The sequence below is a fragment of the Pecten maximus genome, chromosome 9 (assembly GCF_902652985.1).
Source record: "Pecten maximus chromosome 9, xPecMax1.1, whole genome shotgun sequence".
Classification (NCBI taxonomy): Eukaryota; Metazoa; Mollusca; class Bivalvia; order Pectinida; family Pectinidae; genus Pecten; species Pecten maximus.
The window spans coordinates 40594111-40621040 of record NC_047023.1 but is presented as its reverse complement, the minus strand read 5'-3'; the positions used below and the strand labels follow the sequence as shown (position 1 = coordinate 40621040).

At 35.3% G+C, this 26930-nt stretch overlaps 2 protein-coding genes across 5 annotated transcripts in view; one reads left to right on the top strand and one right to left on the bottom strand.

Moving 5' to 3' along the window:
• Positions 1 to 10352, top strand: part of LOC117335166 — a 17562-nt gene extending 7210 nt beyond the window's left edge. For 2 of the 4 annotated variants that reach the window (XM_033895125.1, XM_033895123.1), the window contains exons 2-5: positions 5974 to 6141; positions 6357 to 6395; positions 7766 to 7976; positions 9877 to 10352. In XM_033895125.1, coding sequence (XP_033751016.1) covers positions 5974 to 6141; positions 6357 to 6395; positions 7766 to 7976; positions 9877 to 9884 — 426 coding nt within the window. In that variant the 3' untranslated portion in view covers positions 9885 to 10352. The remainder of the gene's footprint in view (positions 1 to 5973; positions 6142 to 6356; positions 6396 to 7765; positions 7977 to 9876) is intronic. The other 2 variants (XM_033895126.1, XM_033895124.1) reach the window with 1 other exon arrangement.
• On the bottom strand, positions 9393 to 26930 carry LOC117335164. Its single transcript, XM_033895122.1, has 10 exons — positions 26868 to 26930; positions 20781 to 21139; positions 17391 to 17785; positions 17051 to 17066; positions 15913 to 16026; positions 15135 to 15216; positions 13171 to 13298; positions 12737 to 12876; positions 12510 to 12566; positions 9393 to 11601 (listed from the first exon to the last, which is right to left on the bottom strand). The coding sequence occupies exons 1-10, from the start codon at positions 26876 to 26878 to the stop codon at positions 11467 to 11469; spliced, it is 1437 nt and encodes a 478-aa protein (XP_033751013.1). The 5' UTR covers positions 26879 to 26930; the 3' UTR covers positions 9393 to 11466.

Genomic DNA, 26930 nt, shown 5'->3' with positions numbered 1-26930 from the left:
ATGGGTGGTCATACAGCCTGAAACATCAATTGGAAACAGAAAATGATAATTGTGATGTTTGACTGAAAATTGACTTAGAAACGAAAAGTCCTTCGGGTTTCGTAGGCAATACTGCATTTCCTGGATTTGGCTGAAATTTTACAATTATACTAAACTAACGCTTAATCTTAAATTTTGATATGATCTCTGGCGGAAGTTACTTTTCCGGTGGCACTTACGTTACCAAAGCAGCGGATCCTATGGACAGGATGCTATTGTAGATGTATTTCTAGAAGTATCGTTTTGATAGCACCATGATTATCACAAAGAAACAATTATTCTACAGTCGTATAGGAAACATTCCTTGTGGCGCCAGGAAGAATGAGTTGTTTGTGGTGAGGGTACCTTTCTAAAGAATCTTTTATATGGTGAGCAGACTTTTCACACGAATCTAGTTTATTTGCTAAGGACGCCTTTCTAAAGAGTCTGACTGTTTGATGAGGACACATTTCTAATGAGTTGCTTGTTTTGTGAAGACAATTTTCTAAAAATTCTAGTTTGTTTGTCAAGGACGAATTTCTAAAGAGTCCGGTTTGTTTGGTGAAGAAGCCTTCGCAAAATGTCTGGGTTCTTTTGATGGAGACGCCTTCCCAAAGAGTCTGGTTTGCTTGGAGATGGTGACTTTCTAAAGTCTGATTTATTTGGCGAGGACGCCTTTTTAAGCTTTTGATTTGTTCGGTGAAATACAAAGAAGGGTAACCCGTCCCATGTATCGCTAAGGAACTAATCTTACTCACGACTTTTACCGCATATGTTGACGTTGTGTGGTTTACTAAAGTATATCGAGATTTGACTGTAATGGTTTGTTGATGTTGTCTGGTTAATATCTATATTCGATTGTGACGCTGTGTGATTTATATCGACGTCGAGATTTAAATTTGTCTGCATGTGCGGATGTTGTTTGGTCTATATCGATAATGAGATTCGACTGTGTCCACGTTTTTGAAGCTGTGTGGTTTATATCGAAGTCGAGATTGAACTTTGACAGTATATGTTAACGTTGTGTGGTTTATATCCACGTCGAGATTTAACTTTCACTTTGACAGAATGTGTTGACGTGTGGTTTATATTGATTCGATATTTTACTGTGTCCTGGTGTGATTTAGATAAATTACACAAAACTATCTTACGATAAAAATGTGTGGTTTGCATTAAATCTGCGATCAGATAACAACAATAAAAGCTATATCTAGTACTTACAATGTATGGCTTGCAATAAAATAACATAAGTTTACATTAAGGAATATCAGTCAATTTAAACAGAAGCAACGTGAAGGAAAAAGTCACATCAATATCCCAGTCAACATCAAGTTTAAATTAAAATATTTGTTTACCAAACCTGGGACAAATGTGACATTATGTTTTCAAGTATACTAATGATGCAGAGAAACTGTAATATGAGTTAAAATGCAGTTATATCAGAATAGTATATAATGTTTCAGTGATGTCCTTAAGTTAGACATATAACCAAGATAAATCTATTTTATACGAGCCAATGATACGGAGAATGATAATATTTTCTTTAGAAATTCACCTGTTAAAAGACCTCGCCCGAGTTTTACCAGGAGATATTGATTTGTTAAGCGGACAGCTTTAATATTAAAAAAACAAGACTAAGGCGGCTGTGATTTCACAATAAATTATACTTACAAGACGTGATATTTATCTAGTGATAGACTTAAAGTAGCACCCAATATTGTCAAAACCTTTTAAAGACTAAACGGTACCAATAAGTGTTCGGGTTAGGTTCCAAATATTATTAATAGCCTATGGAGTATAGAATCGGATTAGGTCAGCAGAGTTTTTATGTTACCTGCTATCATAGTATAATCTTATTTTCGATGTAAAAAGCTCCAAACAAAAGGGGAGTGCTAGGAATAATCCTTAACGTGTAAGCACAAAGAGATTCGTTTATATTCTACCTTGAGTACGTTTGTGTCTATCTAGGTCAGTCTTTTGTGTACTTTAGGAATCTATCATGGTTTTTGTGGGGCCGTATACGAATTAAATTCACACCAACATTGTTGTATTTATTTGACCCGGAATTGCCACATGTGGTGCTGTTCATAACTATTTCTGACAAGGATATACAATAATGTAACCGAAATAGTTATATTTACCTTCAGTAACAACATATCGTTCTTTATACACATTTACGCTATCGCGGATAAAACCTAACTGGCGCAGAGTTACCTGTAACATCCTTTAACGTAACACGGATATAACCGACATACTGTGTAGTGATGCTATTTAGACCTTCTCGGTTCTCAAGGTAGTCGACATTGTGACGTATATTTGACCTTTAGTTACCACGTGTGGTGCTATATTAATGTTATAACAGTAATAACGGACATAGTTACCAAAATATGGGATTATCACATGTGATGCTATATATACCTTCATCGTCCAAAGGGTATTGCCGACATAGGTCACTATATTTGACCTAGAGTTACCACATATGGTACGATATTTTAGTTTATTTCTGTCTCAAAAATAACTTATATAGTTACTTTATACCACATTTACAAACTTTTACAGTTTCAGAGATGATACAGGTACCCAATCTTCCTATATCAACAAGGTGTAACATTTGTAGATCGGACGATGCATCGACTGTGAAACGGAAATCCGCTTTCTGGCTTAGAGCTGTTTTGAAACAAATAGTTTGATTGGTCGACAATTATAGTTAAATGTTTACAGAGCTGTTATCTAATCAAATTGGCAAGACCGCTCTTAATTGTATAACCTATTTCCGTTCCACAGCGATTTTTCTCATTTTCAAAGCATTGTCACACGACAAAATAATGATATGCGTTAATGTTTAAGGGTTCTAAACCAAGGTACGTTACTGAAGTTTGCGTGCATTCGATATTTAAGTCGGATTGAACTTAAATCAAAAGTAAATCGAAGCTCACCTCCATTCCTGACTTTTCAGCTGTTACACCTTGTTGATAAAGTAGGAGTAGGGGATACTATTTTTTTTCTTTAAATACATGTACTAACCAGATAGAGACGCCTCTTCAATTTCAATTTCAACATATTTTATTGACATAAGATGTAATTTTGTCAATAGGATTAGACATCAGGCATTGCCTATATTAGTCCTCTACTTATATAATAACTGGCAAACAAACATAAACATATATACACACATGAATTAATATTAACAATGGTGCAACAAAAGGGGAGGCAACTCCTCAATGTGAAGACAAAGGTTTATTATACAAAAATGAGGTGAAACTCTAAAATGATTTTGGATGTTATTTTTTGATTGCTGAGTGCATCTATTTGGTCAAATTGAATTTATTCCCCAACAGATACAGGCCTTAAAGTCCATTTGTGTAACACAATAGCCATCCACTGTTAGGGATCAAAACCCAAATTCACCAAATAGATACATATTTTTAGGGTGGGTTACACCAACTTAATCTGATAGATTAATATTTATGAGAACTTTACTAATAGGAGTTTCCTCTATCTGATATATAAATATAATAATACATACATAACATAATTGTAAGTGAATTGATGTAATTAAGATTTAGTACGGCTGCCCATAGCCTGCTGTATCATGGTGGTCATCTTAGGGTTAAGATATTATTTCATACTGAAGAATAAATAGTTCAAAGTATATGTGAATTTCATGTAAAAAAAAAATAATAATAAAATAATTTTAGAGTCTCTTTGACTGTATATAACCTTATTGTGATGACGTGTCGTGAAGACTACTGTGGCTACTAAGATGATTTAGAGTTGATGAGTCGTTAACATGGTACCATATACATGTATGACGTTATGATGTTAATGACCCAATGAGTATACCATGAGGCCTTACATGGTATCATTATGTTAATGAGCAAGTTGAAATTGAGCAATTTTGTCATGTACATTGTATATCCATGTGAAATGATTTACTCCTGTTGGAAAGAAATATACTGGCTTTATATCACCCCATTACAAACAAACATAACGTCTATTTTGATTGGCAATATGTAACATTATGTAACAGTGGCTTATGAAAAGAGCAAACACTGGTTTCAAGTATAACTCTGGTTGGAATTCATGCATAACATTAATTGAATACCGTTTCTTATGATTTAACATGTGTTGAATCAAATAAATCCCCCCCCCCCCCCCAAAAAAAAAAAGTTTCCCTCGTTTCTATTAGTGTTACCCTGTAAGCCAACAGAACATCACATATTTCTACACCCATATTGGCGCAGTAGTATACACAATGTTTAGTGGCCATAATAAAAGATGATCGCCCAAATGGTGAAAACACAACAAATACTACACATTTTAGACCAGGTAGATAATTTGTTAACAGCAGTGTATCTCCTATTTGGAATCGGACCATATCGTTTCTTAAGACAGAATACAAACAACAATGAGCAACTTCACAACCTTTTTCAGAATATTGTGACCTCTTTTCATTATCATATTATCTTTCCTTTCACCAAAGAGTTCTTACAAGAAAAGAATTTATTAATAACATACATATAAAGGGTGAAAATCGATCAAATTAAAATTCCTTTAAACCAATACATGTACAGGTAAAGTGTTGATCTTATTTAACTTTGAAGCGTCGCACGATCTGGCGTCAACTTTCATGCCTAAATGAGTGCCTGTGTAATGTCCCACAGAGCTGTACATATCTTCCGTCTGATATTAGCTCGGGTTAGATATGAACGGAAAAACACACATATCCAAATCAATTCGGATTCCCCTTAAATCACTTAAAATACTTGAATACGTTGTACAGTCTGTTAGGGGTTACGCAAATATTATATTATCTGCCCGGGCTTAACGGCTTACATGTTCCCACGTCTGGTATCACAGGGTGCTCTGTATACCGTAACTAGGTTTAGTGGGAATATATGAATGTCCTGGTTGTCCCGAAAACACAATAGGTTTTAGTTTAGGAAATTTTGTTTCATCATTTTTTCCAAACAAAATCGTTAACTATCATCATCTCCATGTTGCCTAGCCATATCTCAGAAACAAGTGATGAACAGGTTACCAAGACATTGAAGGGCAGAAATCAGACCTTTCAGGATGGTAACTTAAGAAACCCTAGAAACAAGGGATTAACAGGTTACCAAGGCATTGGAGGATTATAAATCAGTCCTTACACGATGTTCAATAACCATACTCTAGAAACAAGTGATCAAAAAGTAAAACGAGACATTGAGGGAATAGAAGTCAGTCCTTGTCTCCACCAAAGGATTAACAGGTTACCATGACATTGTGAAAATATAAATTAGTCTCACTAACCGAACCCACAGAAACATGGGGATTATGTTTACCAAGACATTGAGGGAAAAACAACCCGTCCGTTCGGGATGTTAAATAATTATACCCAAGAAACAATACTTATCTTTATTCAGACATTGAGAGGATGGAAATAAGCGCTTTTAGGATATTCGCTAAACACTCTCAAGAAATATAGCTGCTATCCCATTCCCGGCATTCGTCGCCTTCTAAAAAGATCTTCATTACTATGAAAAATATATTTTATAATGCAGTGTAAGTTTCCTGATGAACCATTGGTTACTCTCTTCTAAAATAAAAAAAAAAAAAAAAATAAAGAAAAATAAAAAAAATAAAAAAAGATCTACCATCCAAAAATTGGAAATTGATTTGATTATAGAGTGCATGTACCCCCCCCCCCCCCCCCCCACCTCCCTTTCTTAACTTTAACACTTGCTTACATGTAGGTCTTCACTTCCTTACTGGATTTCCACATTCTTGGTTCCCGGCTTTGATATGTTTAATTATGTTTTTATCAGTGAAATATCAGAAGGTGCTTTTCACTGGTGTTATCTAAAATTTTGAACGATAAACAAATTTGAAATTAAAATAGTTTAACTGTGGTTTTAACAAAACGGGGAGTAGGTAACTCATGAACATATTCCGTTCTTATTTTGTCTGCAGAGGCCGCAGAAGACGGCGGTTGTAGGTATTGCACGGTCGCTGACTATGGAAAGTATGAAACTGCCGTCAATATCAACGTCTAGTGTCATCACCACGGCAACCAATGGGACGACAGGAGGCGCTAGCATCAAAACTACCGGAAGTGGCCCAAAGAAAGCTAACATACAAGTAAGATGGTGACATTTTTAGTACAAGTATTAAACAAAACGAATGTGTGAGCATTACCACTGTTTAAAAAATGTTTTTTCACAGTAAACAATCTTATAGGATATGTTTTGTGCAAACTTAAGCATTTATCGTGTGTCCTTATATCTTACGTTAACTTATTCAATTGATTTCCCCCATATACAGCACACATATAAATTTTGATGTTTTTGATGTAGGTGCTGATACACTTTTCCAGATGGCGGTGCGGTCAATTGGTACAAATGACATTTTATATATACTAGCTGGTAGTGGTTTATTTTTTTTTAATTTTGTGGTAGTTTTAATATGTAGGTGGTATAGCACGTGTAGTAGTAGATTTGCTAGCTTTACTAGCTGATAACACTATATCAACTAATTTTCTCGATAAATTAACAGTGGATCAATTAATGCATGAAGGACAAGGTAAATCAACCCCAGGTTATAGTACAGTGTATTTACGCTTGTTCTAAATAATAAAATATGTTTAGGATAAATTATACACTCCAAGATATAATTCCTAAATCCCGCATGCCAGCACGCTGTTTTCTTTTCTTCCGAGGGTTATTATAAAATACCATATTGAGAATGCAGCAATTTATATTTTCTATATAAGTACCCTTTAGAAACATTGTACAGGTATTGCTTTCTTGATAATTTGATTGCTCTGTTAAAGCAGAAACCTTTCAACCACGACCATTTCCTTAAAGCTGCATATGCATGGTGAACATGTTGTAGATAGTAGTGCTAATTTCAATTTCCTTGCTTGCTATCATTTCGATGTCTATGATACAGTTTCATCATCTGTGGTTTCATCGTAATATTAGCAACATATGCATGCCTCATTTGATATATTTCCTCTATTTAACATTCGTTATCTTTTAAATACTAGAAATATCGAATAAAATATTATTTTTTATTGTATTTCATATGACTGATTTCCACTGTGTTAGGTAGTAATTAATTAAAAGAATTACGTATAATTTGATTTATAATCATTGAGTGTCAAATTCTAAATGGATGCATATATATGGCTAGACCAGTGGTTATTTTTTAAGTTATGCTTAACAAATCACTGAGAAAGCCTTGGATAAACTTATAAGCATCAACTTTCCATATCTTTTCATTTCATCGCTAACATGAATTAATCTCTTGACATAGGTCTCAGACAATGTCAAACTTGATATAATGTAAGTTATTGGTATTGGCGATCTTATACATACAGTGACGGAATATAATTTTTCATGCATATATTGTTTACATTAAGGCTAATCGTATTTACCAGATAACACGGATTGTACAAAACAAGTAAACGACACCTACCGATAGGAATTAAATAGTACAGTAATATTATATTGAAAGGGGCATAACTCAAAGTATTCAGCTGTTTAAGGCGCGTGTTTGGTAATACATATAAGTATGCAGTAAAGAACCACAGTTTCAATACTTATAACAACTGATACATTTTATTGTATCATTGCTCAGGAATAGATAGCATGTGTTAAAAAATACGTATTAGTTAGGCAAAATATCGTTAGCAATGTTTAATAAAAATTTAAGCGTAGTAGACTTTTGGACATAACACCATATACCTTTGTTAAATTTGCAGGACTCCGAAAAGCGGGATCGGGAATCGCAGCTAAACGCCGCCTTATCTAAATCTTTACCAAACATTGCCACGTCCGTACAACAGGATACGAAGGCCGGTGTCGCGGCGGCAACTAAACACAGATTCGAAAAATTTGCCCACACGAAAAAATTGAGTCGACGGAATGACGAAAAGGAGAAAGAGGAGGACGGTCAACATCTTGTACAGTCGGGTATATATCAGTTTAACCTTAGTAATTTACAGGAAGAAGAGGAGGGAACACCTCATTTCAATAAAGGGGCAGATGACAAACATTTATCGCGTGAAAATGTAATAAACAGTGCAAGGACAAGACAGAAGTTAGAAAAGGATCAGATAGGGCGAAGGAGTACACGAAAAAAATGGAGAGATAGTTGTAAATGTATGAGGTGTGAAATTATGAAAAGACAATACGTTGAAGGAGACGAACATTACTCAAAATGGGGAATATATCCTTGTCAGAATCTAAAACGAAGCAAGTATTATGATCAATATTTTTACGACAGTGATTGATGTTAGCCCATCCAAGAATTCTTTTTTGTTTTCCATACGCGTAATCACATCAATAATGTCTTCTCTATGTGGTGCATAAACTATAATGACAATTATCATGGATATATTGGGGGAAATAGCGGTAAAAACCTCAGTTTTAAAACTGAAATTATATATAAACCTATAAGCTTGGTAGTGATAACTTAATGGTGGTCAATACATTTTCTTAATTTCAAAAAAGCAATTTGTCGGGACACAAATATGAAACCAGACATACATTTATGTCGGTAGTTACACAATCTGCTCAAATATATTATGTACTTTAGAACTACGTTCAACAATATTAATATGATATAGGTGAAAGCCATTATGCTTCAATATTTGTTTCTGGAAACAATACCTCCATATATAATCAAGCCATGTAATAGGTTTCATGAAGGTTAAATCTTATCAAAGATCTTATACAAATATCTATATTAATCTTTATACAGGAGCAAACGACTTTAGTCTCATTCTGACTACAAAATATCTTACAAGTGAATTTCTGTACCAATCTGAAATAAACGCCACATTCGGTTGTAGTGTACGCATACTTCTGTTAAAATAGTTAGAGCATACAAGAGTTTTTCATTGTTGTTAGCTTGGCGATTTTTACGGTAATGTGAATTCGTGAATTTAACAACATTTCAATATTAGTATGTTACATCAAATGTTCAGAATGTCGAAATCAACCATTCCTTATTTCAGCTGTACGTGTGGTCTTTGGCAACTTTTGTCTCTCTGTGTGTATTACCTCTGTTATCACAACAAGTACATGCACTTCCTCACACTTTTCAATGATGTCATCATCACCCCTTCTCCATCTCAATCTAACACCTTAGGCCAGACTTTCCTACTTAAAATTATTGTAAAGTCTAAATTATTTTTGATTGGTAGTTTACAATCGGGTTTGTTAATTGAATAAATACATTATTGGTTTGAAAGTGCTTATCAAAATTACCATACACTATTACGACAAACTAAGGGAGACCGACCCATCCGCCTACGAAAATTCTTTACATATCTGTGGCGTGATTCATTCCTTAAAAGACAATTCTATTACTGGTAATTAATTTTGGTGTTAACTATGATGGATGCCACACTATCCACAGAATGATTTTTGATGTTTAACAAATGGAGTATGGTTAAATGGTTTAACAGAGCTTCCAATGGCTTAACTTGTTATTTCTTATCGATTTAGAATAACGGCATTTTATAAGCAGCAACAGAAAATATCACTTTCCATATTTCCTGATATAAAAACTTTATTCATTGTGTTAACAAAATATTGAAGTGCAGTATTTTCAAAGGCATTGTAAAAATTTTAACATATTAATGGCATAATGTATTTTAAAATTAGGATTTTGACTGAATACAAAATGATAATAGCTATGCAAAAGATCATGTTTATATGCAGGAAAGACCCTTAAAGTTACCTTGAAATCAAAAGAGCGACGAAAGATTTTTCAGAAAAAAAAATATTAACCAATTACATTTTATAACAAAAAATGTGTCCCGAGCTTGTGGTGTGTACTTATGTTGTCCCTGTTTGCTTCTTTCAGGTGTCTGAACACCATCTTGCTCGTACTCACTTCACAGATGCACCATCCCAGTCACAGAACCTATTCTCTTATCGACATGGAGGGGTCAAGATGCTGTCCAGCCTTTGCAGCAGAACGTCCAATCACTACCACATGCGCAACATTGTGATGCATTAATATGCAAAATACTTCAATGCTGATATTCATTTTGATTCTAAATTACCTTTTCTCGAGTGATTAAAAAACTGATACAGTTTTCTTAGGCGAAATAAAGACATACATATTTATGTTAAACAGTGTCGAAAATTAGTGGTAAGTTAACCAGACATGTCGATTATTAAGAGAACTTGTATAGTATTGACTTACTGATTATCTTCCCTTGTTATCCATTATAACTTCATTCATGACGAACATGTGTTCATAATATCTTTTGTATCCTGTTATTACACTCATTTAAAATGTACAAAAAATAATAAATGCATACAGACATAATACAATTTGCCTTTGCTTGGATATTTTTAATTTTTTTTTCAGCCAACTTTCATTCAGTTTTAAAGCGAAAAACAAGTGTAAATCACATGATATTCACGAGTTTAAAGAGTAACTTGTGCAGTTTTCATTGGGCGACAATTATTGAAAATATTTCTTGAATATCTTTTTCATATCTCGCACTCATTGATTTAGTTCTCTAAATAATTAAGTAAAAACGAACAAGTAATATGAATTAACCTAAACCTCACTTCACAATTTGTAGAAGTCGGATAAAAATATTGAAGGATTCATTGCCAATTGTGACATATCAAATATTTTGTCAGCACGACATTAACTTATACATGTACATTCTGAAAACGCTCAACTTAACACTGCTTCTTAACGTTGGAAAGCAAAGTCTCAAAACGAAATCAATCTGATTGCACGATCAAAAGTTCAATCGGGAATACCACACGCATTTGATGATTATTATTAATATGATAAATACACTCACGATCTATATTCAAATATTTCTTTATTATTTGATACAACTTAGTCCCTGATATCTCTAAATATTCCTATTACTAAATGTAAGTTATTAACAATGTATGGACGAATAAATAACTTACAATGTAAGACTGTTTCAATGGAACATGTTGCATAACAAAGGCACAATTTACAAGTGGTCACATTAACTGACCTTTTAATACATTTGTGATTTACACCATATATACATATTACCAATGTGCCAAACATAGAAACACGTAACCAAGATTAACAAGTTTTAATCCAACACATTAGACAGGCATTTGACTCTAATACAAGTGTACGAGTTTACGGCCACATAATATGGTGTGGAAATATTATTTTATAGGCCATTGTTTGGATAATATGGTATTAAAAGAATATTAAATAAACCGTATGCAATCTTATACAGATTTACTGATGATCATACACCTCATGATCTGTAATATACAATGCAAAAAAGTTTTTAAAAACCCCCCCCCAAAAAACCAGATGAATTAAATGCGAAAAAATGTTACATATTGTATGAACTGTGATAGGCAAACAGAATTGAGAATGATAAATGAATTGAACAACTTGACAACCTGAGTATATGGTATATTAAACAACTCCACACTATTCCAGGAGTTGTTTTTTGAGGTCAGACACGACGTTTCCAAGCTGTGAGATTTGGTCGTTCCAGCGCCTCTTCCGAATCTGTGCTTCCTTTAACTGTCTTTTTAGACGAGTCAGCTGGGCCGCGTTACGTTTCTGTGCAGTAAAATCAAAAACATATGGACAGCAAAAGCACCTCTATCCTGAACATGGTTAACAACGATCGAAATGTGTTACTAGTATCACAAAGTCAGTTTTGTCATGAAAAAATGGATTATATCTTATCTAGAATTTTAATTGTCCCAACTGAATTTTAACTTCGAGTTCAACAGGGTCTTCGAGATAATGAAGATACCGTCAACTCTTACAAACTGCAGTCATATTAGGTTGCAGTCAAGAGACTCAAAATGTTAGCATAGCTCCAATTGACATTCCATCAACTCAATCACATTGTGCTACCAAACGATGAACAGAATTTTCAAAATACAAAATATTGATATGTTTAAATTCATTACTTCATAGAATACAGATATAGATATTCTGCGCATATTTAGAAAATTGAAACATTTTTTCTCTCGAAGTTACCAGTTACTCTGGACATATAGTCAAACAGTCAATGATTAAGAACTACTTCATAACAGTTTAAGTACTGAATCTAAACGAAAAAACATTTTTTCTCTCGAAGTTACCAGTTACTCTGGACATATAGTCAAACAGTCAATGATTAAGAACTACTTCATAACAGTTTAAGTACTGAATCTAAATGGAAATACATGTTTTTCACCCTTGGTTACATAACACCGTTCAAATGACACTGTTCTATAATTGTCTTTCTTTGTATCCAGTATTACATGATAGATCAGACGTCTAATATTTATCAAAGTCCAGAATGAGGAAAATACTAAATAATATTATTAATACCGGTATACATGTTGACTTAGATTGTGTGTGATCCAAATACTTCACTGTGCATGTTTTATCGCGTTTTGATTTGAATTTGATAACTATACTAGAAATCGATAGTTTTGTTGTTCATGGTATGTTGGTGATGTTGACAAACTTACGTGTAAAACAAGGACGGACTGTTCGAGAAGCTTTTGCTGATCCTTCAGGTCTTCAGTCTACAACAGAGTGAGAGTCGACAAGTAGATCAAGGCCGATCAACACCTAGGCCTCAAGACTGCGTAACGCTTTAACTAATGGAGATGGTAAATAAGCAAATGCTTTTTTTTAAAGGCGATTTTTTCTTTTCAAAAACACTACAGTAAATACAATGTTGAGATATAGGTACCAGTTTCGTTTTATCCTCAGCAGCTTTTGTTTGTGTTTCGAGTTCCTCCTTCAGATGCGACAACTTATCAGCGATCTGTTTCTCTGACGTCCCGTCCTTCATATTCCCAAATCCTTCTTTGTTTAATTCAATTTCTATCTCTATTGAGAAGACATGAAAGTGTTTATTATCAAATAAAACAAACTTTAGAACGGAGGAGAGTCGTACCCTAGTCAAGACATTGAAATACCGTAACGAAACTTGAAATCAGGTGTCAAAGTAACATCTTAGTATCGATACGTTTACACTTGATAATAGATAATATAATTGACTGTTTCCTGGCTTTGAACGATCACGCTACAAATAAACCTACTAAAATGTATTTAGATTGTACTCGTTCCCTCTAAAAATACTTCTGACCGATATTGGTACTTAATTAAAATCCATTATTTTACTTTTGTTACGTAGTCCTTTCACATCCTCTTCCAGCTGCCGAAGTTCAATCATCGTGTCACTCTGGTTTTCATGCTTGTCTACAGTACGTACGTGGTCGGCTATTTTCAGTTGATAGCTCTCAATTTTACTACAAAAAGTAAACAAAGTGGTAAAATATCAACACTTCTTCACATTCTACAATTAATTAACAAGGTGCAATTAACAGTACAATGCAAGGGAAATTCAGAATCTTGAATGGCGTTTTGGAATAGTCATTTATAGATATAGGTATGTATGTGTATATGAACAGCAAAGGCTGGAGTTGAAACAAAATATCAACAATCAGCATCGTCTAACCACTATAGTATTAACTCATGGAAATTGGAAATGATATTAATATCAACATTCTGAACGCCGTTCAAAAATACATTAAAGATAGTAAGAGATTTAGTAAGCGATTTGATCAAACTCAAAATTAACCATGTTTAATTTATTCCCATGTTTTTCTCTAGACCCAGACTCATTCAGTTAGTATTTGATTATTATTTTATCTGTATTTACATATATTCTATATTGTTCATATTCTTGATATAAGAATGTGGTGAACCTGCGGCCTGCTTCAAAAATCAGCTGATCCCTGAATATCTTTGATTGATTTATTTAGTTTAAAACTAGTATATTCAACTACAATCTTTTGTATTCCAAAGTATCAATACACAGTTTGTTATATCTGACATATGGAAGATTTGTTTGGATGCAGGGGCATTCAGCCTGGATCTAGCACACTTAAATGGATAGCTACAGGAAGAGGAGTAACGAACATTTATGCCTGAAACTCTAGTGCTGCTGGATCTAAGCAACCTATTAACTGAGAATAAAAACTTTTTGTAACTCTAAAACAACATTATCATAATATACTAGAACCTTATTACCCTCTTTTTCACTAACTGTTAGTTCTTATTACCTCCCTTTGAACATAAAACTTATTATATTCATAAAAGATGTTTCATCTCCATAGATATTTCATCTCCAGTGACTTGATTTATATACATATTTCCTATGCTTCTTAACTTTCAATTGTTAAAGTATAATTCTACTATTGTTTTGTTCATATTGTGGAAGACTAATATAGGCCTAGCCTGCTGTATAACCCATTTGTAAAAATGTTATACAATGAAATATGTTGAAATGAAATAAGTATATCTTAGGCTACGTAACAGCATACGTAATTATAGCGAAATTAAGTTAAACTCCAGCTAAACCGAAACATTAACATTAGTTTGTAATAAACAAATGTTGCTGCCGCCGCCGAAAATCTAGCACGTATGTCTCGGTTCGAGACTCCGTAGCACGCGAGACAAAAAAACTAGTAGAATACCGTACTAACACAGTATCGTAAAATATCAGCACGTGTCTACATTTGCTGAAATACAATGAAATCATTTTCAACGGAATAGTAGGACGATATGACATTTTACTGAAACACTAGAAAGATCCATGTTGAATTTTATGGCGACATCGCTGATTTCATGATTGAAATGATTCCTTGCGCGATATATGCAGTTGATATTTCTGTTATTACTACTCTAGATCTGGTTCTCATTTTGGGAACGACGCATAATCTAGGCTTCACTGCATTTACATAGCGGTTGTCGTCACGGGAGAAATTACCGTTCTCTACATACATGTATAGTCCTATTTTCCTTGTAGTCCATGTAAATCAATATTGCTTTCGTATTTTGCCTTTATATTGTTGATTTCTTTTTGTTTTAAGATAACGTTTACCTATTCTCTGAAATATCACAAATTGTTATGTTGTTACTGTACATTTGTATCTCCCGAAATACTTGATTTTAGTTACGCAAATGTAGCATTTTTGAGTCAAATATGCAATGACTAGGTCATTACTCATTTATAGCTTCATATTTTTAATAGGGTTGAACATATAGTGTATATGGGTCATGTGACCAGTTTAGAATAATACCTTTTCTCCAGGTCATATTCCTCCTGTTTGTAACTTACTGTCTGTTGTATGTCCTCGCAGATCGACACATAGTTTGCTACCTCTGAGTATCAAACAAATTCAATAAGCATTAGAGAAACATCACGTTCACTAAATCACAAAGGGCTAATAGTAAAAGTTTCAGTGCAACAGGTAAGTGTCTAAAGGATCTCGAGACACGTATGTTGTTTAAGAAGTTGCAGTAGAAATCTGGCAGCAGATATAATCGAGGCATTTTGCATACAATAAGAATGTACATGAAAATATCTAAAACAATATTGCACTATGTATTAATGAGCTCCAATAACCGTTTGATCATGAACGAAAAAAGGTTCAGTTGCAATAAAAGAAAAACGGGACTTGCTTTATCAAACCGTATCATACGGTTAGAAGTATAACGTGTAAAAATCAACCTAGAAGTTGCAATAAAGATAGACATAATCAAACAAAAAAGGTTTTAACAATTCAATCAGTCGGATTAATCGTGGATAATGAAAAATGTTAAACCATCTAATTTAAAAGGATCGCGTATTCTGGGTATATGCGGATTATGTATGGAACAATGCATTCATATTTCATACTTCGTACTTCATAATCACTTTCAGATATCCTTTTCTCCATTTCTAAAAGTATAAGATTGTCTTCATAACGATTACTTTTGTTTATATGGGCCTATATAAAACACTTGAAATAATAATTATTACATGATGTATAAACATATGATTCATAACAGAAAATCATTAGGTACTCATGAACGCACCTTGCCGCAATGCATCACACTGTTTTTCTCCCTTTACCACTGCCTGATGGGTATGGACTATATCATGGCTTACACTGGATATCTCGTCCAGCAGGGCTTTGTTCTCTTTCACAGCTACAATGATTATTCGTGCTTTTAATCGCCAAAGTTAGAAGGGAACTCACACACTCGTATCGCTATATTGTGTATGTGCATAAATATCAAACAAATTCTGAAAGTTATTGTTACCTATTTTACCCTTCAACATCTGCCGATGACCACCTAAATCTAACTTAGATGCTACCGATTTTTGCTACGGTGAATTTGATCTGTCTGTTACAGGGTTTCCGATATATATTGTGCAGACGATTTTTATTACGAGGTGGTCAAATGCGATCCTGGCACATTTAACCTGCAGTTCTTGAACAAAAGTCAACAGCATCTACTGGATCTTAATTTAATAATACAAGTAGGTGGAAATGGACTAAATCAGTCGCGAGGTCCTCGGACATATCTTAAAAGTTTAAATCAATGACCACTAAAGGGAAGACGAAGAAACAAGGTGATTTCTGAATCCCCCTTTACTAAGTGGAGAGTATAAATGAAGTTTACAGTCGTTGGTGAGAAAAATGTACCTACAAAAAGTTTTAACATGTTATTTAATTTGCAAAAAGAAATATGATTGATCTTAAGCTGAAATAAAATGGTCGGCATCACCAGAATACACCTTAAACAGGTGCAACATCAGAAATTGCACCAATGCTTTACCGGTGTCCAAAAATAAAAACAGTAATGTATAAAACGTAAACCAAAATAGAAAAAAGAGCAATAGTGTTAACATGGTTAATCTTCAAATTAATTGATTGATTCCAGATCATGCTTAAACACTTTACCTATGTTATAGTTCAACAATTAAAGGCAAAACTAAAAATCGACACGTGTTTCAGGAAGCTCACCATTCATTTAAACATTCAATTATTTAGTCTGCTACGGAAGTGTAAACTTTATCTATTTTGCAACAATTGTGAAACAAGTTATATAAACTGATATCAATCATGCGGGGGCGTTACTGTGAAAGGAAACATGAGTACCCGGAAAAAACCCGTGTTATCAGGCAGGCGACCCTTGCAAACACAGGAAAAACAAGGAAACGACTCACCTTCTTCATACTCTTTCTGTAACAGATTAAAGTCATATATGCGTTGGGGACAATATGTACGTGTCATATGATTATCGGTAAATACTTTGGTACTACAATTGCTAGACATATCCCATCTTATTTTAGAAATATTGTATTGTTTACACAACAAAGATAGTACAAGTATAGTACAACATAAAAAGATATTACAGTAAAGTATTACCTAAAGGAATAAGACAACTTGCTTAGTCTCTGCAAGCCCTTTCCTAAATTCCTCATATCTCTTTACATCATTAGGCCTTTGTAGTTTTACACTCTGTGAATAGCTTTGCTTTTTTTTTCTATATTTTCTCCTATATACCTGTGCTGATGCAAGTTTAAGTTGTTGAAGCTGTATTTCTGCACTTTGACTATTCTTGCTCTCAACCACCTCTGTGAACACCTGTGGTAGGGTCATTAGGTTGTCTATGGCCTGGTCCACTAGTTGACCCTCTAGCTCTAGACTGGACATAGAGTATGTGAACTGTCCACTGCATTCTGGAGGTTCTTGTTTCACTATATTTCCCATGGTCTTAAAACTTGACATGCTTGAAGAAGGTGCATCAGTGACGTGTCGAGTATCACCGAGTGTAGATCTTGGTGACAAACAACCCAAGATGGGATAAGATGCATCCCCATAATAAGACACGCCTTCAGCAACATTGACCATAGTTTGGGTAGTGGAGGACGACTTGAGCACATTGTAAGGTACTGCATCTGAAAATATAAAATATTGTTTTCTTTGTAAATTTATCTGTTAAATGTCCAATACAATCTGATGGAAATTACTGTTTGGCACGAATTAGTGAAGGGATTATAGACTTTATTGTTATCAAAAAGAAGGATAGGGTTGGTGGTGAATGATCCATTTCATTATGCGATCTCATAAATATGGTCCGAACTGGGAAGACAAGAACTGTGTGGTGTGTTTTAATCAACGTAGAAGTACCCTCAAACTGAACCTAGTGATATCTAGTGGAGAAACTAAGTTGCTTCCCTTCGAGTATAATCCTTGAAGACAATAGACTCATGCGTGTAGCTCGTATCTACATTTTGGACAGACGATTTCGATAGCTGGGTATAACTCCAACTCTGATGTTAGTTTTTTTGTAAACGTATCATCTACAGTAAGTTAAATTTCATAAAAAATGAAGTATACCAGTATGTGATTTATTTCAGAAAATAAAGTGAGAACAGATGACTTGAAACACAAGCTTGCCAGGGTCGGGGTTAGTGCTAGATGTGAAAACTTCTTATAGCTATATAGTGATTAGCACAACAGCTTGTACTTGACATTCCTCAAAGCCCTTGTTTAGCTTAATCGGACAATATTTCAATTTTGAACAATTAGAAGCACTCATTTTGTTTCCATATTAACAGGTTCTCTACAAAAACACCCGTTGTCTCAAATTATAAGCATGATTGAATTACACCACTTATTCAAGTTTGAACAAGGTCTGTATTACTCAGTAGCTAGTACTGTAACGATCCGTGGCTTTCGACCTTTGACCCCATGATCTCTTAAGTTTGTCAGAAGTGTGGCTTACATGCCGCCTACAATACTCCAATGTGCACATGAATACAAAATAATGTTTCCTTGCCATTTACCCATACCATAAGGACTTCTTCACCTGGACATTTAGCTATACAATAAGAATTACTTGACCTGGACATTAATCATACCATAATTACTACTTTACTTGCACGTTTAGCCATACCATACGGACTACTTCAACTAGACATTTAGCCATACCATACGGACTACTTCAACTAGACATTTAGCCATACCATAAGGATTTCTTCACCTTGACATTTAGCTATACCATAAGGATTTCTTCACCAAGACATTTAGCTATACCATAAGGATTTCTTCACCTGGACATTTAGCCATACCATAAGGATATCTTCACCTTGACATTTATCTATACCATAAGGATTTCTTCACCAAGACATTTAGCTATACCATAAGGATTTCTTCACCTGGACATTTAGCTATACCATAAGGATTTCTTCACCTTGACATTTAGCTATACCATAAGGATTTCTTCACCAAGACATTTAGCCATACCATACGGACTACTTCACCTGGACATTTAGCTATACCATACGGACTACTTAACCTTGACATTTAACCATACAATAAGGACTACTTCACCTGAACATTTAGCCATACCATACGGACTACTTCACCTGGACATTTAGCCATACTATAAGGAGTACTTTACCAAGACATTTAGCCATACCATACGGACTTCTTCACCTGAACATTTAGCTATACCATAAGGACTACTTCACCTGGACATTAAGCCATACCATAAGGACTACTTCACCTGGACATTTAGCCATACCATAAGGACTACTGCACCTGGACATTAAGCTTTACCATAAGGACTATTTCACCTGGACATTTAGCCATACCATACGGACTTCTTCACCTGAACATTTATCCATACCATAAGGACTACTGCACCTGAACATTTAGCCATACCATACGGACTTCTTCACCTGGACATTTAGCCATACCATACGGACTTCTTCACCAAGACATTTAGCCATACCATACGGACTACTTCACCTGGACATTTAGCTATACCATACGGACTACTTAACCTTGACACTTCACCATACAATAAGGACTACTTCACCTGGACATTTAGCCATACCATACGGACTACTTAACCTTGACACTTCACCATACAATAAGGACTACTTCGCCTGGACATTTAGCCATACCATACGGACTACTTCACCTGGACATTTAGCCATACTATATGGACTACTTTACCAAGACATTTAGCCATACCATACGGACTTCTTCACCTGAACATTTAGCTATACCATAAGGACTACTTCACCTGGACATTAAGCCATACCATAAGGACTACTTCACCTGGACATTAAGCCATACCATAAGGACTACTTCACCTGGACATTTAGCCATACCATAAGGACTACTTCACCTGGACATTTAGCTATACCATACGGACTACTTCACCTGGACATTTAGCTATACCTTAAGGATAACTTCACCTTGACATTTAGCCATACCATACGGACTACTTCACCTGGACATTTAGCCATACTATACGGACTACTTTACCTGGACATTTAGCTATACCATAAGGACTATTTCACCTGGACATTTATCCCTACCATTAAGACTACTTCACCTTGACATTTAGCCATACCATACCCGCTAAAATAACCTGCTGTACTGTATCTACTATGTAACATATCCGACATATTATCGGTATACCATTGTTTTATGTCTAATTTAGGAACAATCAAAACTCACATACTGAGGGATGACAGCTTTGACTGTTCCTCAAATAGCCATGAACGATTGATTCATTATCAAATGCATATCAGTATCAATGATGCATGCAGTGATGCTAATTTGTTTTAAATAGCGGAAAAGATCAAATATATAGCAGCTAAAAAAATCATTATTTTTGTTTCAATGTTAATAGGAACCATCATTACTACTCATCAGACAACTAAATTCTTTTCCTGTAGGCCACCATCCACTGGCACATTTTTGTCATCACAATAGTATATGAAGTAACAGTTCGCTCTAACCAGGAAAACAATTTTGACGGTTTCGTCTACACAGCCCAGATAGGACAAAAAGCAATAAGCAATAAAAAAAAAAAAAAAAAAATCAATTATCATTTACATTGAGTATTGGTAAATAAAACTAACTGTTAAGTACCTCCCCAGTTATCGACAACTTCTGATTTGACATCTTCACATCTTGGCTCTGGTGAACTACTGTCCATACTTAATGTATCGTCAATGACAACAGCATACGTCCCTTCATCCTCATCGCTCATTCCATCATCTTCATTTCTAGGTGAGGCAACATCGCCATCCAGTCCCATCACCTGCCAATCACTAACGACATTGGGTTTGCCTGCAGCACTGCCTTCTGCTATTATTGCTGACTTTTGGACACCTGAGCCAGTTTCTGAATAAGTTGTGGCTGTCAATGGTGATTGGATGCAATTCTGTGAATTTCTTAATTCATCACACGGCCTGTTTGATTTAGTTGGAATGCATACTTTAGGAATTCTGTAATGACAAAGGTTTAATAAATTGATATCAAATATTGCAAGTATTTGTCATGTCATTTTTACAAAATGTCACCTGGTGGAAATTGAAATTTTTAGTTTTTGTTTAGTTTAGTTTAGTTTTTGTTTTTGGTGTATGTGTGCATCAAACGTGTAAAATGGAGGCAATACTAAAGATCGGTTGCTAGATTGTCCTCTTCAAATCATCACATGAAACTGTGCCTGAAATATACTTCCAAACTTTCGTATTGGAGGTTAAGGATTAGTCGATTAAACTGAAATTATTATTGGTTATATGAAATAGCCAATTTGAATCATATAAAACCAGATCTCTATACTTGGTATTTGAAAGGTTTTGACATTGGAAAACAGGGATTTGTAGCCGGAGTTTTCTCAGGCTCCGATTCTGACTCAATCCTCTAGAGTCCAGACATTCTGACAGATATATACTAGATATCTGGTTTGTGTCCCAAGGACACCCTCCCCTGTGGTTGAGATGCATGGTGAGTGTGTACACCTGTGTTTTGGGTTGTTCACGTACTGTAGTAGCGGGACACCATTTAGACACTTTTAACACAAAGTTACGGGTTGGGTGTCTCTTTATGTTAGCGCGATACTAAATGCCGACTTTATAGTGCTTCAAAGACTTCCTTTGAAAAAGTATTTGGACACATAATATTGGTATACGATATTTTTCATTATTTTTTTTTTACAACATTTCACCTTTTTACTATATTTTTCATTTTTTTTTTTTACAATATTTCAATTTATCTTTATGACTTTGTTTTTCAATGTATTTTCACGAAATCCTATACACTACATTGCCCCAGTAGCAAAGCTTTTTTCCCCCCGGTAATTTTTACATACTTTTTAATGTCTAATTTTCTTGAAAAATACGATTTACCTGCATACGCACTGTTGGTAAAGTTGTGCGACACAGGTGAGCACACGACGTTGAACTTTACTATAAATCATTCGTATTTTCAGGTTATCCTGATCTCGGCCACGCCCAGCGATAGCCTGAGCTAAAAATACTGGCAAAATATCACGTGACCAATCGTGATTCCCATCCACTGGTGCGCTGGGCGTTGTCAACGGATTATAAAGATTTCGCTCAATATCGTATGAAATAAAGTTAGATTGACAATTAAATAGCAGTTTTACTCTTCCTATCCATGTACGTCTCTTGTCGAAGTGGATCTTTGTTTATATTTTACTTCATGGATACGGAGTAACTCGTCGAATTTTCGTTTTTATAACCAAATGAAAATTACATACCTTAATGTATTTGCCTAGTTCTAAATAATTAATGTTTCTTTTACTTTTAATGCTGAAATGGTATTTCAAATACGATCAGGAGAAATTTAATTGTAGTAAAAACAAAGTACTTCTATTTAAAGTGACGTCTTGGTGATTCGAACTCCGAACTACGATCCGTCAACCTGCCATGAGGCGGATGAGCTAAGTAAGTAGACTTCAGGAAAAAAAAGGAAGTTGACCATTTTTAGCTATAATTCATAGTCAGTACGTTTTTTTTAGGAATAGGTTTAAGTAATCTTAATTTGGTACTTAAAATAAAATATGACATTGTCGATGTTGGTCATCTGATGCGCTCTTAAAAAAAAATTGAATTTGGGAAACCTCTCCTCGAAAGTTACTAATACTAATAGCCCGATATTAAGGCACCTTTCCGGTCACAAAATGGAATAGGCCTATCCAACAAAACATATTTTCCGCACAAATAAGAACATTTAATCTTATATGTTACAGTACAGTATATATTAAGGTTTGTAATAAATAAATTGGTTTTTGAAAAATGGTCACCTTTTGGTCGAAACATGTCAATATGCGCATTATCGCTTCGTTGTGACCTAGAGTTTCCTCACGTAATTTATATCGCACGTAGAATCTATATAAGAAAAGCACAAACCAAATTTCCCGTGGCATCGTGTTCCTTCATACACTAAGCTTAACCAAAGTAACGTTATAATGGCGTTGCTTTCTCACGTTCATAGTAATGGACATTAATGACAATATTATGAAAGGGAACTTTAAACCAATATCTTTCAGTGTGCAGTTTTGGTAAAATCGGCCTAACGAAAATACATTTTGAGAACTTACATTTGGCATAATTACTTAATAAGAAGCTCTCTTTAAGACAACATGTGTATAAGCTATATTTCCAATCAAATCTATACCCCTTCAACATTGAAATCGTGTCCCGCGGGAAAAGTCGCGCGCCTCCAGTAGAGGCAGCCATGTTTGAAATCTCATTCCCTACACGACGAGATCTGACTGGTTTCTCTCTCGTCGAAACAAATAACTGAAAGTTAGATCAAATTACTTAATTCTCGAAATATCCACACAACCCATGACAAAGGCATGATTCATTTAAAAGTTACCATTTCTATTTTTCTTTTGACTGACGAGGTAAATGTATTTTGCGAATTTGATTGGCTTGAGATATTTTGTTTAAAAAGTTACATAAATCTGAACCGTCCCAGTTTCGGTACTGATCAAATTGGATGCGAGAGTGGACTAAGAGGTTATTTTGCTGCACATGTGCATTATATAGAACAGTTTTTAATTGTATTATCATTAGATAACAGCATTGTAAGCACAAATTTCAAGGTTACAACCGAAAACCCTGAAATATTACTGAGTTGAACATCCCATTCAGAATGGTGCTGTTGTCGTCAAGCGTGACGTCATAAGAATTCAACGTCAAAGATTTCGCCAACGATTCCCGCCCTTTCTAAGCCCATATATTTTAAGAGTTTTTCGTCTTGCAGATGTCTTTGAAATATGTGATAATTTAAGGGAAACAATTCAATATCTTCTGTATTTTCTAAGTGGGTATAGATTGCATTAACTGCAGTAGTTTTTGCATTTTTTATTATAGAATTTTATCAAAACTTCATAATAAAAAAAAATCTTACTGTGCCGACCTCTTTACACCATGGCCTTAAATTACTAGATATTGTGATTAACAAGGCATAATGAAAAATATATAGCACAAGTTATCATTGTACAGCGTACGTTACGTATACCAAAATTTCCAGGAGAAAACAGACTTTGTAATTTGTTTCTATGTGTGGAAAACGAAACCTGTTTTTCACAACTTGTTCAATACGCATTCACTTCAAATTAAAAACATCGATGTTAATAATACATTTCAAATAATAGTCTAAGTGGGTGATTTAGATATACATACTAATATATGTCCGTGCTTCAAAAACAAAACAAAAACAGAACCAAAACCCAAAACATGCATAAAAACAAAAGATAATATACGTCGCAAGTTTAATCGCAAATAGTTTATATAGTGATACGGTTGCCTTCTAGCCCTTTTGCTCGTCTGCAAAGCGGCTGACTAGTAAACCGGGGGTCGCGTGTTCGATCCTGGTGGAGACTACTTGCTTTTCTGTTATATTTGGTGCCGTTGACCACTCCGAGATCAAGTTTTAGAAAATGAGAGGCTTCGTTGGGGATACAACCTGGGTTAATGTGTGTTCGAGACGAACACGTTTGAAAAGTGAGAATAGTGGGGCAGATTTTAATTGTAAATAGTGTACATAGTGATACGGCCGCCTTGCTTCTAGTGTCGGTGATGGGGGATTTTTCCTTTAGCTCAGTCGGTAGAGCGGCAGGCCAGTAAGTAAGGGTCACGGGTTCGATCCCCTGTGGAGGCGCACTATATTCGCTTTCCTGTTATATATATCATGCCAATCTTGTATCGTCGGCACTTTTACGTTGTTAGTAGCATATGCAATGTGGCAGTAGAATAATGATGTCATTATACAGTGCACATGTCATCACGGATATGATATGTGTGATAATCTTGAATCCGCCAATGCAAAGTGAAGACAATGCTAGTCACATCAGGACAAACAATAAGAATTTCAGCCGATATACGTATAGATGTAATGCATTGTTAATTTTACAAAGTGTTTACATGTTGTTGTTGTTTTTTGTGTTTTTGTGTGTGTGTGTTTTTTTTTTTTTTGGAATGGGGGATGTATTAGGACCTATTATTGGCATACTTTGTAGCATATTTTGCAGACGCAATGTAGCATAATTAAAAAAATAATGACAAAAAAAAAATAATCTAAAAATCTTTAAATGTAGTACAAGTTCTTATGCCCCTGTCACACTTGACCGGATTGGTGTACCGGACATCAACGGATAGGAATTTTTGTTATCCGGTGGTATACGGTGGCAAAGTTGTCAGTCCGGTAGAAAAATCCAAACTGACGACGTACTTGCACCGAATATGGAACGGATAAAACGTACCAATAACGAACATGTAACGTACGGCTACCGTACTACCAACCGGGTGTCTCCGAATGAGTAACGAACAACAAACGAACATGAACCGGTGAATCAGGACGTGTACAGGATGCATTCCGGACAAACCGAACACCTAACGGACATCAGCGCGCGCGTGCAGAAAAAAACAAGATACAGTATATGCATTTCTCCGGCGATCAGTTGTCAAAACGTTACAGTGCTGAGTGCCTCGCCAAAATGCCTCGCGGTAGAAAAATAAAAAAAAAACGTTCCTGCAAAAGCGCAAGACACAGAAGAAGTGTCTGTCGATGCTGTTGCACAGGAAACCGAAACTGAAACAGAGCATGATAAAGGTGGTGATGATATGCCAGTTGAAGGTGGCGAAGTAGAAGTTGATACTTGTAATGCAGGTGAAGTGGAAGGTAGTCAGTTCCTCCCCCTGTAGGTATCCTGTAGGTATTCTGTATTCATCCGTTCTGTGCGTGTTATCCGTTTTCAATCCTTTTGTCTATTCGTCGTGTCCGGTGTTAATCCTGCAAGCATCCTGTGTTTGTCCGTTATGTGTCCGTTATGTGTTCGTTATGTGTCCGCTGAAGGTCCGGTTTATGCGTGGCGGGTGCGTTCAAGTTCCATCAACGGACTGGGTAACGCATGCCCCCCGTACACCTACCGCATATAAACGAACAATGACAGGATATATACAGGACAAAACGGACATGCACAGGACAGCCAACGAATATTCTTATCCGTTACTGTCCGTTTCAAGTTGTGTGCATGCACAAAACTTTCCAACGGATACCACCGGACGCACCGTACATCACCTGACATGAAACGAATGAACCGAACATAAAACGGACATAAAACGGATATTGACGAACATCACAAAAATGTTATCCGTTTCACGTCCGGTGGCCCAATCCGGTAAAGTGTGACAGGGGTATTAGACTGTTATTCGCATGTCCCTGTGTTTCATTGTAGCTGCGCTCTTCTAAGGCTTTGCCTTCATTCATATTAATACCACTGCTAACATTTTAGAAATGTAACGTGTAATAGCCCATGTAGTGTACTGTATTATATTGAAATCGGTTACAGACAAGTAGGCCTATTGTAGTATAAATATTATCAGAGGAAGGACAGATCATTCTCTATATGTCTGTGAAATGTCATTTAAATCATCTGAAAAATAAGGCATTAACACACCTTACTTTATAGTAAGTGTCCGAATACTTTTTGCAGGACTGGCCATACTTTAGCCTACAACGGGCGAATCACTCGTCCAGCTATCTGAGAATATACAGACTCATTTTTCAGAGACTGACCAGGAGATAGATTATGTCTCCGCCAGGGAACAGAACTCAGTCTTCCTCACAGGGGTGACCAATCAGGTGCTTGTATAAGAACTCATGACACGTTTCCGAAATTTAATAAAGGGCACTTACCTCACATCCATCTTTTTTCATTCAGCCTAAGCCTATTTGCAGATCTTCGACGGGTCGTCTGCT